General features: G+C 38.4%; 1 protein-coding gene, 1 long non-coding RNA gene and 1 other non-coding gene across 3 annotated transcripts in view; 1 reads left to right on the top strand and 2 right to left on the bottom strand.

Moving 5' to 3' along the window:
* LOC108305570 overlaps positions 1–8,147 on the top strand; it is a 20,529-nt gene extending 12,382 nt beyond the window's left edge. Inside the window, exon 3 of the long non-coding RNA XR_001825790.2 lies at positions 8,062–8,147. This is a non-coding gene — a long non-coding RNA (uncharacterized LOC108305570). The remainder of the gene's footprint in view (positions 1–8,061) is intronic.
* LOC119471568 lies at positions 1,469–1,608 on the bottom strand. Its single transcript, XR_005200636.1, has one exon. It is a non-coding gene; the product is annotated as a U4 spliceosomal RNA (small nuclear RNA).
* Positions 6,180–14,607, bottom strand: part of GPAT3 (glycerol-3-phosphate acyltransferase 3) — a 67,318-nt gene continuing 58,890 nt past the window's right edge. The window contains exons 8-12 of the mRNA XM_017530247.2: positions 14,197–14,252; positions 13,597–13,682; positions 12,924–13,055; positions 12,387–12,463; positions 6,180–7,407 (exon numbers count right to left, since the gene is read on the bottom strand). Coding sequence (XP_017385736.1) covers positions 7,308–7,407; positions 12,387–12,463; positions 12,924–13,055; positions 13,597–13,682; positions 14,197–14,252 — 451 coding nt within the window. The 3' untranslated portion in view covers positions 6,180–7,307. The remainder of the gene's footprint in view (positions 7,408–12,386; positions 12,464–12,923; positions 13,056–13,596; positions 13,683–14,196; positions 14,253–14,607) is intronic.

The raw sequence follows: 14,607 nt of genomic DNA, 5'->3' as shown, positions 1-14,607 counted from the left end.
AAGACCCTGCCTCAAAAAAAAAAAAAAAAAAAAAAAGAAAATAAATAATAGTATCAGAGCAAATATAAATGAAATGAGACCAAAAAATGTACAAAAATAGATGAAACAAATAGTTGCTTTTTCAAAACAATAAACAAAATTTGAAAGTGAACAGCTAGACTAAGAAAAAAGAGAAAAAGACCCAAATAAATAAAATCAGAAGTGAATAAAAAGACATTACAACTGATAGCACAGAAATACAAAGGATCATTAGAGACTATTATGAACAACTCTATGCTAACATATTGGAAAACCTAAAAGAAATGGATAAATTTCTGGACACATTTGGACACATACCATCTGCCAAGACTAAACCAAGAAGAAATGAAAAACCTGAACAGAATAATTACAAGCAATCAGATTGAACAAGTATTAAAACATTTCCCAATATCCCAATAAAGAAAAAGTCCAAGCCCAAATGACTTCACTGCTGAATTCTACAAAATTATTAAAGAAGAACTAATATCAGTGCTTCTCAAACTATTCCAAAAAAATTGAAAGGGAGAGAATTCTTCCAAGCTCATTGTATGAGGCCAGCATTGCTCTGAAAATAAAACCAAAGTCACAACAAAAAATAGAAAATTATAGGCCAAAATCTCTGATGAACAAAGATGCAAAAATCCTCAACAAAATACTAGCAAACCAAATTCAATGGCACATAAAAAATAATACAGCATGATCAAGTTGGATTTAATCTCAGAAATGCAAAGATGGCTCAATATATGCAAATCCATAAACGTGGTGGATCAACAAAATGAAAAACAAAAACCATATGATTTTTGAGCAAAAAGAACAAATCTATAGGCATCACACTACCTGACTTCAAAATATGCTACCAAATTGTATTAACCAAAACAACATGATATTGGCATAAAAAAATAAAAATAGACCAATGGAACAGAACAGACAATGCAGAAATAAATCCATGTACTTAAAGCCAACTAATTTTTTTACAAAGGTGCCAAAAACATTCAATGAGAAAGGGATAGTAACTTCAATAAATGGTACTAGAAAAACCAGATATCCATGTGCAGAAAAATGAGACTAGTTCCCTAGTACAAAAGTCAACTCAACACAGATTAAAGACTTAAATGAAAAACTGAAAACAATGAAACTACTAGAAGAAAACAAGGGGAATGCTTGAGGACATTGGTCTTCTTTAAACACCCAAAACTATTAAACTAATAGAAGAAAACAGGGGATATGCTTCAGTACATTGGTCTGAGCAAAAAATTTCTGAATTAGATTTTAAAAGCACAGAAAAAATAAACAAATGGAATCATATATAACCAAAATGCTTTTGCACAGCACAGAAAAGAATAAATGGATTAAAGAGACAACCTGCAGCATGGGAAAAGATTTTTTCAGCATGGGAAAAAAATTTCCGTCATCTGACGGGAATTTTTTGTTTGTTTGTTTTGTTTATCAGTCTCTGTAGAGACGGTCAAAGATGGCCATTGCTAACTATATTGCAAGTCATAACAGCAAATTATTGTGAAAAGTTTTAATTAACGATAATTGCACCTTGGATAAACCTCATTGGCTACAATACTGCCACTGTGCAAAGCTAGGAATTTTTTCTTTTTTTTTGAACAGGGTCTCACTCTGTCACCCAGGCTAGACTGGAGTGATCATAGCTCACTGCAGCCTCAAACTTCTAAGCTCGAGTGATCCTTATGCTTCTAGCAAGTAGCTAGAACTACAGACATGCACCACCATGCCCAGCTGATTAAAAAAAATGTTTGTTTTTTTTTTGTAGAGACAGGGTCTCACTGTGTTGCCTAGGCTGATCTCAAATTCCTAGCCTCAAGCTATTCTCTCACCTCCACCTCTGAAAATGCTGGGATTACAGGTATGAGCCACTGCACCCAACCTTGACAAGAGATTAATATCCAGAACATACAAGGAACTAAAAAAACTCAATAGTAAAAGAATAATAATCTGATTTTTAAATGGGCAAATGATCTGAATAGACATGTCTCAAAAGAAGATATGCAAATGGTCAAGTTTACAAAAAAAAATGCTCAAGATAATTAATCAGCAAGGAAATGCAAATCAAATCCACAATGAGACAGCATCTCACCTCAGTTAGAATGGCTACTATCAAAAAGACAAAAGGTAACAACTGCTGGCAAAGGTGCAGAGAAAGGGGGACTCTTACACACTGTTGGTAAAGACCTAAATTAGTACAGCTTTTATAGGAAACAGCATGGATGTTCCTCAAAAACTAAAAACAGAACTACCATATGATGCCCCAATCCCAGTACTGAGTATTTATCCATAGGAAAAAAAATCAAAATGTGAAAGAGATATCTGCATTGCCATGTTTATTACAGCACTGTTTACAGTAGCCAAGATAGGGAATCAATCTGTGTCTATCAACAGATGAATGGATAAAGAAAATGTGGTGTATATACACAATGGAATACTATTCTGCCATAAAAAGAATGAAATCTACAACAAAAATAAATAAATACATAAGAATGAAATCCTGTCATTCACAGCAACGTGGCTGAGGCTGGAGGACATTAATGGTTAGTGAAATTAGCCAAGCACAGAAAGATAAATACCACATGTTCTTACTCATATGTGGACGCTAAAAAAGTTGATCTCATAGAAGTAGAGAGTAGAATAGTGATTACTAGAGGCTGAGAAGGATTGGAGGGAGGGGAGTATAGGAAGAGATTTGTTCCAAGTTACAAAATTACAGCCAGATAAGTGAAATAAATTCTAGTGTTCTATATAGCGTTGTAGAGGCACTATAGTTAACAATTTATTGTGTGTGTGTGTGTGTGTGTGTGTGTGTGTGTGTGTGTGTATATTTTTTTTGAGATGGAGTCTCACTCTGTTGCCCAGGCTGAAGTGCAGTGGCGTGATCTCTGCACACCGCAACCTCCACCACCTCCTGGGTTCAAGTGATTCTCCTGCCTCAGCTTCCCGAGTAGCTAGGATTGCAGGTACACACCACCATGTCCAGCTAATTTATGTATTTTTAGTAGAGATGGGGTTTCATCATGTTGGCCAGGCTGCTCTAGAACTCCTGATCTCTGGTGATCAGCCCACCTCAGCCTCCCAAAGTACTAGTATTACAGATGTGAGCCACCATGCCTGGCCTATTGTATATTTTCAATAGCTGAAAGACAATATTTTGAATGTTTCCAATATAAAGAAATGGTAAATGTTTAAAGTGATGGATTTGCTAATTATCTTGATTTGCTCACTACACATTGTACTCATGTATCAAAACACCACACTACCTCATAAACATATACAATTATATATTGATTAATAATAATTTAAAAATAGGTATGCTAAGGCCGATGTTTCAAATACCAACAAAAAGAGTCTAATTAAAATTCAGAAATTATGTGCCACTAGTTCATTATATAAGCTTCCAAAGTTTTTACAAGCCACAAATTAATTTAAATATTACTTTATGTTTTACATTTAATATGAATAGCCTCATTTTACAATTTCTTGATTTTCCTTACATTTTGGGCACAGCCACTACACAAGAGGAAAAAAATCAACAAAATCAAGGGAAAGCCCTTTCCCTAGACAGACCAATTTTGAAAAATATGTCTGCAAGACAGTGTTGTGGATGACTGAAATTATTTTATTTAGGAGCAGGGCTAATTCTGAAGGAAAAGACATAGGATTGAGAAGTTACAATCTATTACCTATAAAAAGGGTATGAACATGAACTGAGCTAATGAAGACATATGGCCAGTAGAAGACATTATGAACCAATAACCAATTCTTGCTTACAGCAGTAGTAATAATAACAAATATTTGCCTCTGGCCGGGCGCGGTGGCTCAAGCCTGTAATCCCAGCACTTTGGGAGGCCGAGGCGGGTGGATCACGAGGTCAACAGATCGAGACCATCCTGGTCAACATGGTGAAACCCCGTGTCTACTAAAAATACAACTCTGGCCGGGCGCGGTGGCTCAAGCCTGTAATCCCAGCACTTTGGGAGGCCGAGGCGGGTGGATCACGAGGTCAACAGATCGAGACCATCCTGGTCAACATGGTGAAACCCCGTCTCTACTAAAAATACAAAACATTAGCTGGGCATGGTGGCGCGTGCCTGTAATCCCAGCTACTCAGGAGGCTGAGGCAGGAGAATTGCTTGAACCTAGGAGGCGGAGGTTGTGGTGAGCTGAGATTGTGCCATTGCACTCCAGCCTGGACAACAGAGTGAGACTTTATCTCAAAAAAAAAAAAAAAGAAAGAAAAAAGTAAAGAAAATGTTTTATGATTCTCTATCCCATTATCTTAACCATTTTTTTTTAAATCATATGTCGTATCAATCCACTAGAAACAGGTGTTAAAAAAACAAAAGCAAACACACAGCTTTTGTGAAGATACTTATTAGGGCCCCTAGCAGTATCAATCCCAGATCCCAGCCTTGCCCTCCATCCCCCTCCCCACAACACTCTTCCCCACTTCCCTCCACTCCACCTCTACCCCCGGACTATCCTCCCATCATAACCTACCCTTTTCTATCATGAAGCAGTTTAGATCAGTGATGCCACATTTAAGGAAAAAAAAAAGGCCTGAGAGCAGCTTTGCCAAGAGGCAGTCCTCATGACTACAATACATTATTTGTAATCACAAGAAATCAACAATCCTTATTATGTAAGTTAAAATATCAACAGAATGCGCAAACTGCAACATATGCACTGAGATCATGCTAATCACCAAGACAAAGGTGACTATACCTTGGAAAGTCTGTTGACGCAAGGAAACTTCCCCTGAGACTGTTCTTTGCCCCAGAGTGGCATCCGAAACTATTTCCCCCGCGCTCTGAGTATATTTACTGTTTCACACATGGCTGCTCATCCAATCTCAGAATGTGGCATGATATTTTAGAAACCCTTGGCATTCCTAGAACCTGCTGCCTATAAATATGACCACATAACAAATAATTGAAATAAAAATAGGGCAACCTCAAAGCTCAATTCATGAACGTATGCAAGGGTTAGATGAAAGGTCTTACTTATCTGATGAGATTTTTCTACCAAATCCCACCTTCCCTTCATATTGCCTTATAATTACGGAAGACTCAGGAATACTAAACTCTGGACACAATATCTCTGAAGTGAGTATGGAATAATATTAGGGAAAGCAAATGTAAAAGGAGTTCTAAGGAGCATATGCTAAGTCTGAGCAATATCAGCTTCCCAAAAACATGGTTTCAACAACATGGCAGTTCCTTAAGCAACCTGGAAACCAGTTGTGTGAATCAGACCTACGAGACAAAAGCTCTGACTGAGACACTATTAGGTTATCTAGCAAATACATGATAGCATTGTGTTTTTGTTTTTTGGTTTTTTTTAGGTTTGGGGACAAGGGCAGAAGGTGGATGAAAGTGAAGTGAACAATGATGAAAGAGAAAGGCTGAGGCCAGGAGGCAGAGCGGGCCTGCACACTGCTGGAAGACCAAAGTCAGAGCAAGGCCCAGGCACTGGGATTTTTACAGTGCTCTTGGAAAGATACACTTTGCTGAGAACTGGGCTAATGAAATAGATTCATTAATTCAAGCCACAATTAACATAAATTTTTTTTAAATAAAGGCACTCCTTTTTCTGAGAAAATATAAATAAGACAAAAAGTCACCCAACATACATATTTGGATTTGCTAATTTTCAGTCAAGATCACTCCTACAGGAGTTTGTGGGGCAAAATTTAAACAAACAACAAAGGGAAAGTGAGGAGAGTGAGAACAGAGTGGTATATGACCAGGAGAGTAACCTGTTTGCAAGTTTCCTTTTGGGATAAAATCCAACTAGCAAGCTAGATAAGAAGAGTATACACTGATAGTGCTATGCCAAGCCTACCTAGATAGTTAGATATAATTGCTTGAATTCACCTGCAAAATAACTGTAGTCTGTGACTTTGCTCAAGGTGGAGTTCACAGGGCCAGAGTCCAAATAACTCAGCTAAAAAAACAAGATTTAAGCAGGGGGAGGCGGGGGAGGCCATGGCTCATGTTCTTGTTTCCCATTTGTTCCAGTCCAATAAAATCTAACTATGCCACTGGAATGAAAATCAAACAACCCTTGTTTGTAATAAGAATGAATTTAACTTACTCAAAACGAGAAAAGGGGAGAGGAAGGGGGAAATAACGCAACATGCCTTTAGAAATATAGAATTTATTTATAGTCATGAGAAGACAGTTTCACGTTCTGTACATGGTTACCAGAACAGATATAATACTCTCAGGAGTATACAACGGCATCATATTGCTGTCAAACATTGCTTATGCTGTGTGAGTTGGGAAAAACTTATTTCCCCCTCTAAAAAAAAAATTAAGGCTCAGTTTCTGGAAGGTAATTATAGTATCAGTAATTTTTTCTGTTTAAAGAGACTGGGAAAATTCGAGAATAAACCACAAAGGGGTGGAGGGTGAGGGGCAGCTCCACACACTCTCATTCATCCATGCTTAAGATACTCAATGTGATTTTTTTTTTTTTAAGGCTCCTTCTATCTGAAAATGTGTTTGGTTACAGAAACAAACAAATCAGTAGATGGGAGGGAACTAGGTATCCATCTACAGCATTCAAACAAGGAAAAGTAAGCGCTTTGTTGTCAGTTGCTGGCTAAAAATGTGTCTACGAGCTGCCTACATATAAATGCACACACACATTAACTTTGACTCACTTTGGCAAAGCTTTCTGAATAGTATTCTCTTCCAACACACTAATAACACTAATTTACATTTCCTTTTGACTTTCGGAGCAGATGGCCACAGAGTTAGTTATCCCTTTTCCTAAATATAATCCTCCATTTTTCTTTCAGCCTTACAGTAAGTAGACCATAACCATAATGGTCATCTTGCACTGATGTGTAATCTCACCAGTTAAGTGACTGAAGAAAGTGGCAAGGTTAAGTATAGAAAGAAAGTTTGGGCATTTTTTGAGAATTACCCTATCGATGAGTTCCAAACACACCTTACACACACTTTTTCCTGTACAAATATTTCATTCAGTCAACAGTGATGCCATCATTTTATAAAAGCAGAATCTGTTTTAACTCAGTAAACTACCTTACAATCCATTGGGCTAATGTTATAACAATAACAAAAGCCAAAAAGGGCACCTGTAGGTTCTGCCTCTGGCATAAAGAGGTAGAGACAATCATTCTGTAGAAAAGATTAACAATAATAAAAACAAAACAATAAAACAAAACAAAAAAAATAAAGCCATTCCATTTCTAAGGGCTAGTTCTAGAAAGCCAAGTATATCTACAGGCTGTCATCCGTCACTCAGTTGAGAGATCCATTGCCCGCAATCATCTTGCTGTAATTTTTCTGCTGCTCTTCCTTGAAGGTGTCCTTCACCTTTGCTCTCTTTAGCCCTCCATCCCTGCGAACAGAAAGACAAATACATAAAAGATACTTTACAGCGGTGATTTAAAAGAGTTAACTTAATAGTCACATGCAGCATGATGCCATGACACTGAGGCAGCTGGGATGAAATAAGAGAAAGAACACTGGATTTGGAAACAGGAAGACCCAGGTTTCAGTCTCTGCCCTACCTCTTGCTAAATGTACATTAAAGGAACAATCTCTCTGATGTTTGGTTACAATAAGTAACAATATCTCCAACTCAGTTTCTCTTTAGAAGTTAAGGGATGCTATATTAAATATTTGGATTGGCCAGGTGCAGTGGCTCACATCTGTAATCCCAGCACTTTGAGAGGCCAAGGTGGGTGAATTACCTGAGATCAGGCATTCAAGACCAGCCTGGCCAATATGGTGAAACCTCATGTCTACTAAAAATACAAAATTAGCCGGGCATGGTGGCACATGCTTGTAATCCCAGCTACTTGGGAGGCTGAGGCAGGAGAATTGCTTGAACATGGGAGGCAGAAGTTACAGTGAGCCAAGATCACGCCATTGTACTACAGCCTGGGCAACAACAGCGAAACTCCATCTCAAAATATATATATATATATATATATTTGGATTGAAACAAAGATTATTAAAACTGGATTATTTCTCTATTTTGTTCCCTCAGGAAAACAAAACACTGGTATTCATCTACCTATGTCTTACTGGAAAACCACAGGAAAACTGAAAATATATGCAGAAGAAATGGTAAGGGTACGGTATATGTGTGGGTAAATTTCTTAAAGATAATCATTTTTTAAAAAACGTTCAAATATAACCCTATCTATGTTTAACAAGTTGTATTTTCATTCAAAACATCATATTTCCAGTGTCTATAATCTTTTATATTCCATAAACAGACTCAGAATAAAACAAACAACAAAACGATAAATTGCATTCAACTAGAAGTAAGTGCCTACGTAAGCAGCATTCCTTCAGTCAGAGCCTGTAAGTCTTTGAACTCTCTCCAGAGTAGAGAAAACACATGCCTGCCTGGGTATAAGAACTCTGTATGCTTTTCCTTCTTTGGATTACACCCCAAGAAATAAACTGGAGTTGCTGGGAGTAGACTGGACTATCAGAGGTCACTATCTCCCTCCTAATCTAATGTTTTAGATTTTAACTCCAAGGAGAGCATGAGCTGAGAACTTGCTTACTTTATACTGTGACTGTTTAATTTTAACCCAGTCAAGCATGCATGTTTACCAAATGCTTTCTGATGATGATGGATGATCATAGGTTAGCCAGTGAACTCAATGACATGAGGACAGAACTTGACCTCCATAGAGACACCTGCCTGAGACCACTGCAATGTTCTGGCTTCTAGAGTCAAATCTGAGACACAGCAATCAGTCCTCAACTTAAAAACAGACTGCGATCCACAGATAATCCAGGGGAGTCAGTTGTGGGAGGTTTTCAAGAAACAAGATTATAAATTGTTGTTAGGTCCACAGAATTGTCCACACAAGTCTCTTTTATCCAAATGAGCTTCTTCTATTAACAGCACTTACCTGAATTCTGAATGGTGAGAACTAAGGAAAGGAGGGAGAGATAAGAAAGGTTTTTCTCCTTTCACGAGATCCAAGCCCAAAACAGGCAAAAATTTAAGTCTTGAGCAATCTGACACCATTTTCATACTTTTTTTACATTTTTGTACAGTTTGTACAGTTCCCAAGCACCCAGTAAACCTCATGCTGTGCTAAGCACCTAAACTGTGACTTGCTACCCCTAGAGACTTCAAAGTTTTACCCAATTCCCCTTTGCAATGGCAGTAGATCTTAGTTCTTAAAGAAGGCAGTAACCATAGATAAGAGCCAGTTTAAGATCACAAAATTATATTTTCGCTCAATCTATTAAAAAAGCAATCTAGATATGTTAATTCATATCCAACAAGTACATGGCAAATATATCTAGAAGGGCAATGAGGTCACTTTCTTTTTTTTTAAGAGGCTAGGTAATTAAAAGTAATTTTTATTGTGCAATTGCTTATGGCCTGATAAAAGGAAAGTGGCAATTCTGAGAATCATTTTATTCAGGCAGTCTGATGGAGAGTCTGTACTTGGCTGACTCCTCTAGGTTGTTTTTTGTCTCTCAAAGCTTTTTTCCCTTGCTCTGTGTCTGAGACTACAGACACTGACTTCAGAGTAGGAGCAGGAGGGCTGGGTGTCCAGTAAGATAAAGGGTGAGTAGAGAGTTTTTAAAAAATGAATAAGGAAAAGGAACCCATTGTACATAAAACTGTAGGTTGCTAGGACATTTGTGGACCAAGGTAGTTTTATATAGTTTTATGATGTTATGATGTCTGTCATTTTGTTTAATATATTCCAATGTAGATAGCATGATACAAATGTTTAGTCTTAACCTATACCTTAAGGCTAGTCAGTTTCATACTCCAGGGTGTATGGAATTCAAGTCATAGACCTTGTTGGTCAAGAATTCACACTCCACAGTAGTCAGCCAGCATTTAATCAGAAGCCTGCCTTACACAGGTGCCACTAATGGCTTCAGCTATCTTTATCTTTATTGCTCATTGATTTCCCAAGTTTTGTTAATTAGCATAACAAATTTTATTTTATTTATTTATTTAACTTTTGAAACAGGGTCTTGCTCTGTCACTCAGGCTACAGTGCTGTGGCATAATCTCGGCTCACTGCAGCCTCAACCTCCTGGTTTCAAAGATTCTCATACTTCAATCTCTGGAGTAGCTGAGACTACAGGTGCATGCTACAGCACCCAGCTAATTTTTGTATTCTTTTTGTAGAGAAGGGGCTTTACCATGTTGCCCAGGCTGGTCTCGAACTCTTAAACTCAGGTGATCCACCCACTTCAGCTTCCCAAGTGCTGGGATTTACAAGCGTGAGCCACTGTGCCCAGCCCTTGCATAACAATTTTTTTTTTTTTTTTTTTTTTGAGACGGAGTTTCGCTCTTGTTACCCAGGCTGGAGTGCAATGGCGCGATCTCGGCTCACCGCAACCTCCGCCTCCTGGGTTCAGGCAATTCTCCTGCCTCAGCCTCCTGAGTAGCTGGGATTACAGGCACACGCCACCATGCCCAGCTGATTTTTTGTATTTTTAGTAGAGACGGGGTTTCACCATGTTGACCAGGATGGTCTCGATCTATTGACCTCGTGATCCACCCGCCTCGGCCTCCCAAAGTGCTGGGATTACAGGCGTGAGCCACCGCGCCCGGCTCTTTTTTTTTTTTTTTTAAGACAGAGTTTCTCTCTGTCGCCCAGGCTGGAGTGCAGTGGTGGGAACTTGGCTCACTGCAAGCTCCGCCTCCTGGGTTCAGGCTATTCTCCTGCCTCAGCCTCCTGAGTAGCTGGGATTACAGGCGTGCACCACCACACCCTGCTAATTTTTGTATTTTTAGTAGAGACAGGGTTTCACCATGTTGGCCAAGATGGTCTCGATCTCTTGACCTCATGATCCGCCCACCTCCACCTCCTAAAGTGCTGGGATTACAGGCGTGAGCCACTGTGCCCAGCCACATAACAAATTTTAGAAATGAGTTTTCACTGTAGAAATTAGTGGCTTGTTAATTAGCATAATGGATATCAGAAACTGGTTTACCTGGATGCAACTAGTTGTATTCACACCATGTGAATGGATAAATATTTTAGTGATATTCGCCACCCTTGCATAATGGAGTACAGTAAGTCCTCCCTGAACATTGTTGATAGCTTCTTAGAAACTGCAACTTTAAACAAAATGATGTATAACAAAACCTAATTTGTTTCTCATCAACATTATAAAGAAATAACATTGAATAAAACAATGTTATTTATTCCAGAACCTAATATAAAGACATTGTGCTTAAAGTCACAACCTACAACAATCTATCAATGATGTGAAGTAAATGCTTACTGTATAATATCCAGCCAGCCCTTCTTCTAGAGGCTGACACCTTAAACCATCCTGTGCTGGTTCAGGAGGTTCCTTGGTTTCCTGACTGATAGCCTAAATCAGTTGGCCGAATCCTGCTGCTAGAAACATTGCCACAATTGCCTCAAATAAACTCTTCATGCAGTGTTTTTGAAACACTTCTTTCAAGTTGTTCAGTTTTCTTATGATATAGTTATAGCTGGTTAAATATAAATGAGCCTTTAAGTAGCCCCTTGCCTCCTAATACCCACCCCATTCCCAAATCCATTCTCCCTTTCTTCTTCAGAAAAATAACCCCAAATGTGAGATAGGCTGATGGCCATCCAGAACAAAGACTACATTCCCCAGCTTCCTTTGCAGTTAAGCGTTATCACATGACTTGAGTATTAGCCAATGGATACAAGTAAAAGTAGAATATATAATTTTCAGCCTGTGCTCTTAGAGATGGGTGTGTCCTTTTTAAAACTCCTTCCTCATAGCCATTTGCTGTACACACTGAGTAGAGCTGAAGCAGTCATCTTGGACCATAAGAGAAAAACAAATTGAGGAGAGTAAAGCAATACAGACTGAGCTGTTACCAGCCATGACAGGTTATGTTTAAGTGAGAAATGAACTTCTATCTTACTTAAGCCATTGTTATGTATAAACCACTATTACTTTCAGCTAAACCTATAACTAACTAGAATGATAAATGGCATTATTAGCGGAGATTTTTTTAAATTAAAAAAAAAAAAAAAGTCTAGGCACAGTGGCTCATAACTGTAATCCCAGCACTTTGGGAGGCTGAGGCAGGAGTTCAAGCCCAGGAGTTTGAGACCAGCCTGTGCAACGCAGGGACACTCCATCTCTACAGAAAAGTTTTTAAATAGCTGGGCATGGGGGCAAGCACCTGTAGTCCCAGCTACTCAGGAGGCTGAGGTGGGAGGATCCCTTGAGCCCAGGCGGACAAGGACACAGTGAACTATGATTGTGCCACTGCACTCCAGCCTGGGTAAGAGAGTGAGGCATTGTCTCAAAACAAAAAAACAAACAAAAAAACAGCGATAGTACTTCTGAAAGATCTCTTACCAGGGAAGTTCAGTCAGGCCTCCTTGTGTAGCAATAGCAGACTTAACCCTGTTAGCAAACTGGACTGCATCTTCTCCATCCTGGTTAAAAAAAAAAAAGTTAAAAGAACATCTTGGGTATTGAGTTTTTAATACCATCTCATAATCATTTATATTTGTTTTAAAATATAAGATTCATGCTTCAGCTCAAATGCTTTCTATTCTTAGTCAATCATAGCAAATATCATTTGTTCTATCAAGAAAATGCAGTGCTGTATTGTTTAATTTTTTCCCATGTGCATATACTTATCACACTTTATTAGTCTTACCCAAGATAATATCTATAGGTTCAATAAACCAACAGCAATTGTAAAACCATTATGAAAAAGAGGCTGTAAATATAAAATGGTCTGATTTAAAGTGAGCTAAATACATTATTTAAAAGATGACTCAGTTGCTGAGAAAGCAGAAAAGCATGACATGGAGAAGGGAGACACCTAGGTTTTCACATGAAGGTCTCCTTGCCTTTACCCGATTAGATAAAGTATAAGCTAAAGAATACCTCTCTGGTCATGGGGGGCATGTACCACACGTCACAGACGATGGCCCAGCTGGTCATCATTCGAAGCAGGTAGCTCACCATGTTGTACTTACTACTGTTCCAAAATGCATCACCAAACTGAGGGTTATACTGAGAGAAAAGAAAAGAAAATACATCCCAGTTATTAACTAAGGGTGGTTTCTCATCCATGCCTAATGTTTTTAAGGCAGTAGACCAAACATTTTTATCAGACTCTAAGAAAAAAGGAAGTTATTTCACTTGATAGAATTTGTCAAGAAAAAAAAGTAAACCAAGCTAGCTAACTAATACGTCTGACTAGAGCTGTTTTTCTAAATAGAACCACAGAGCTGAGCAACAATAGTTATTTATGTGACTATTAAATATCTGTCTCCACACTTAAGTAGAAGGCTGATTAAAGCAGGGACAGCAACTGTTTCACTTAACGCTATGAGCAAATATACCTGGCACAGAGTGCCCCAGTACACACCTATCTACAGAGAGAGAGAGAGAGCACACGAGAAAGCAGAGGAGGCAAAGTGCATAGGACGGGTGCATCTGAAAACAGCCTACAAGTGCTCCTCATTTTTGCAAATTTTAAGTTTGAAATACTACCAAGATAAAGTTACCAATCCAATATCTTTATTATTATTATTATTATTGTATGTTTTACCTTAATTGCAACTGGATGTATGGTTCCTCCAATTTCAAAGCTCCCCTTTTTAAACATCATGACTGAAGTATTGTTGATGCAGGTTCCTGCAAGGGCGTGAGAGTAGGAATGTGAATATTTTTAAAGGCAGTCATTTTTAAAATAAATTTTTAAAGGAATTATTTCGATATAAAGTAATTTAAAATACCAAAATTACAGGCATTGTACTACCATATCACAAACCAACCATTGCAAAAGTAGTAATCTCATAGTTCCAACTAAGAAGGTTTAACAAGCTTTTACTTTTCCACCGAACACTCTGTGGGCCTATGGGTACAACTTCTTCTCAACAGGTGACAATTTCAATACACGCAAATCTTAAAGCCATAGACAATTCTGCTCTGAGTTCATTACCCAGAAATGACTATTGAATTAAAAAGGTAACATGATTTCTATCAAATCTCAAAAGAAAGTAAGGAATTAATAGCTCAGAGAATGCCATCTCATTCCTATTAGAGCAGAGATCTGGGCTAAGATGGCCAATTCTATGGCAATTCTATTCCTCACACTTTTGGTAGTTTATTGTTATCAACTATGGCTCGGAAGGCAGTCCATTCTTACCTTCAGGAAAAATTAATATGGGTAATTTCTTCTTATCAGCAATATGTTCTTTTAGTCTGTGAAAAAATATAAAGGATCAAAATTCCACCTTTACAAAGAGAGAAGTGGATGTCCTTTTTGATATTCTTTGTACTTTACTGGCACAACTGTGAAGCAATAAGGAGAAAAGAATTGAGATATAGGTAAAAGAAATAAATTTGATCCGGGCGCGGTGGCTTACGCCTGTAATCCCAGCACTTTGGGAGGCCAAGGCGGGTGGATCACGAGGTCAAGAGATCGAGACCATCCTGGTCAACACAGTGAAACCCCGTCTCTACTAAAACTACAAAAAATTAGCTGGGCATGGTGGCGCATGCCTGTAATCCCAGCTACTCAGGAGGCTGAGGCAGGAGAATTGCCTGAACCCAGGAG

The sequence above is a fragment of the Cebus imitator genome, unplaced genomic scaffold, assembly GCF_001604975.1.
Source record: "Cebus imitator isolate Cc_AM_T3 unplaced genomic scaffold, Cebus_imitator-1.0 Scaffold64, whole genome shotgun sequence".
Taxonomy (NCBI): domain Eukaryota; kingdom Metazoa; phylum Chordata; class Mammalia; order Primates; family Cebidae; genus Cebus; species Cebus imitator.
This window is presented reverse-complemented; position numbering and strand designations above follow the sequence as displayed.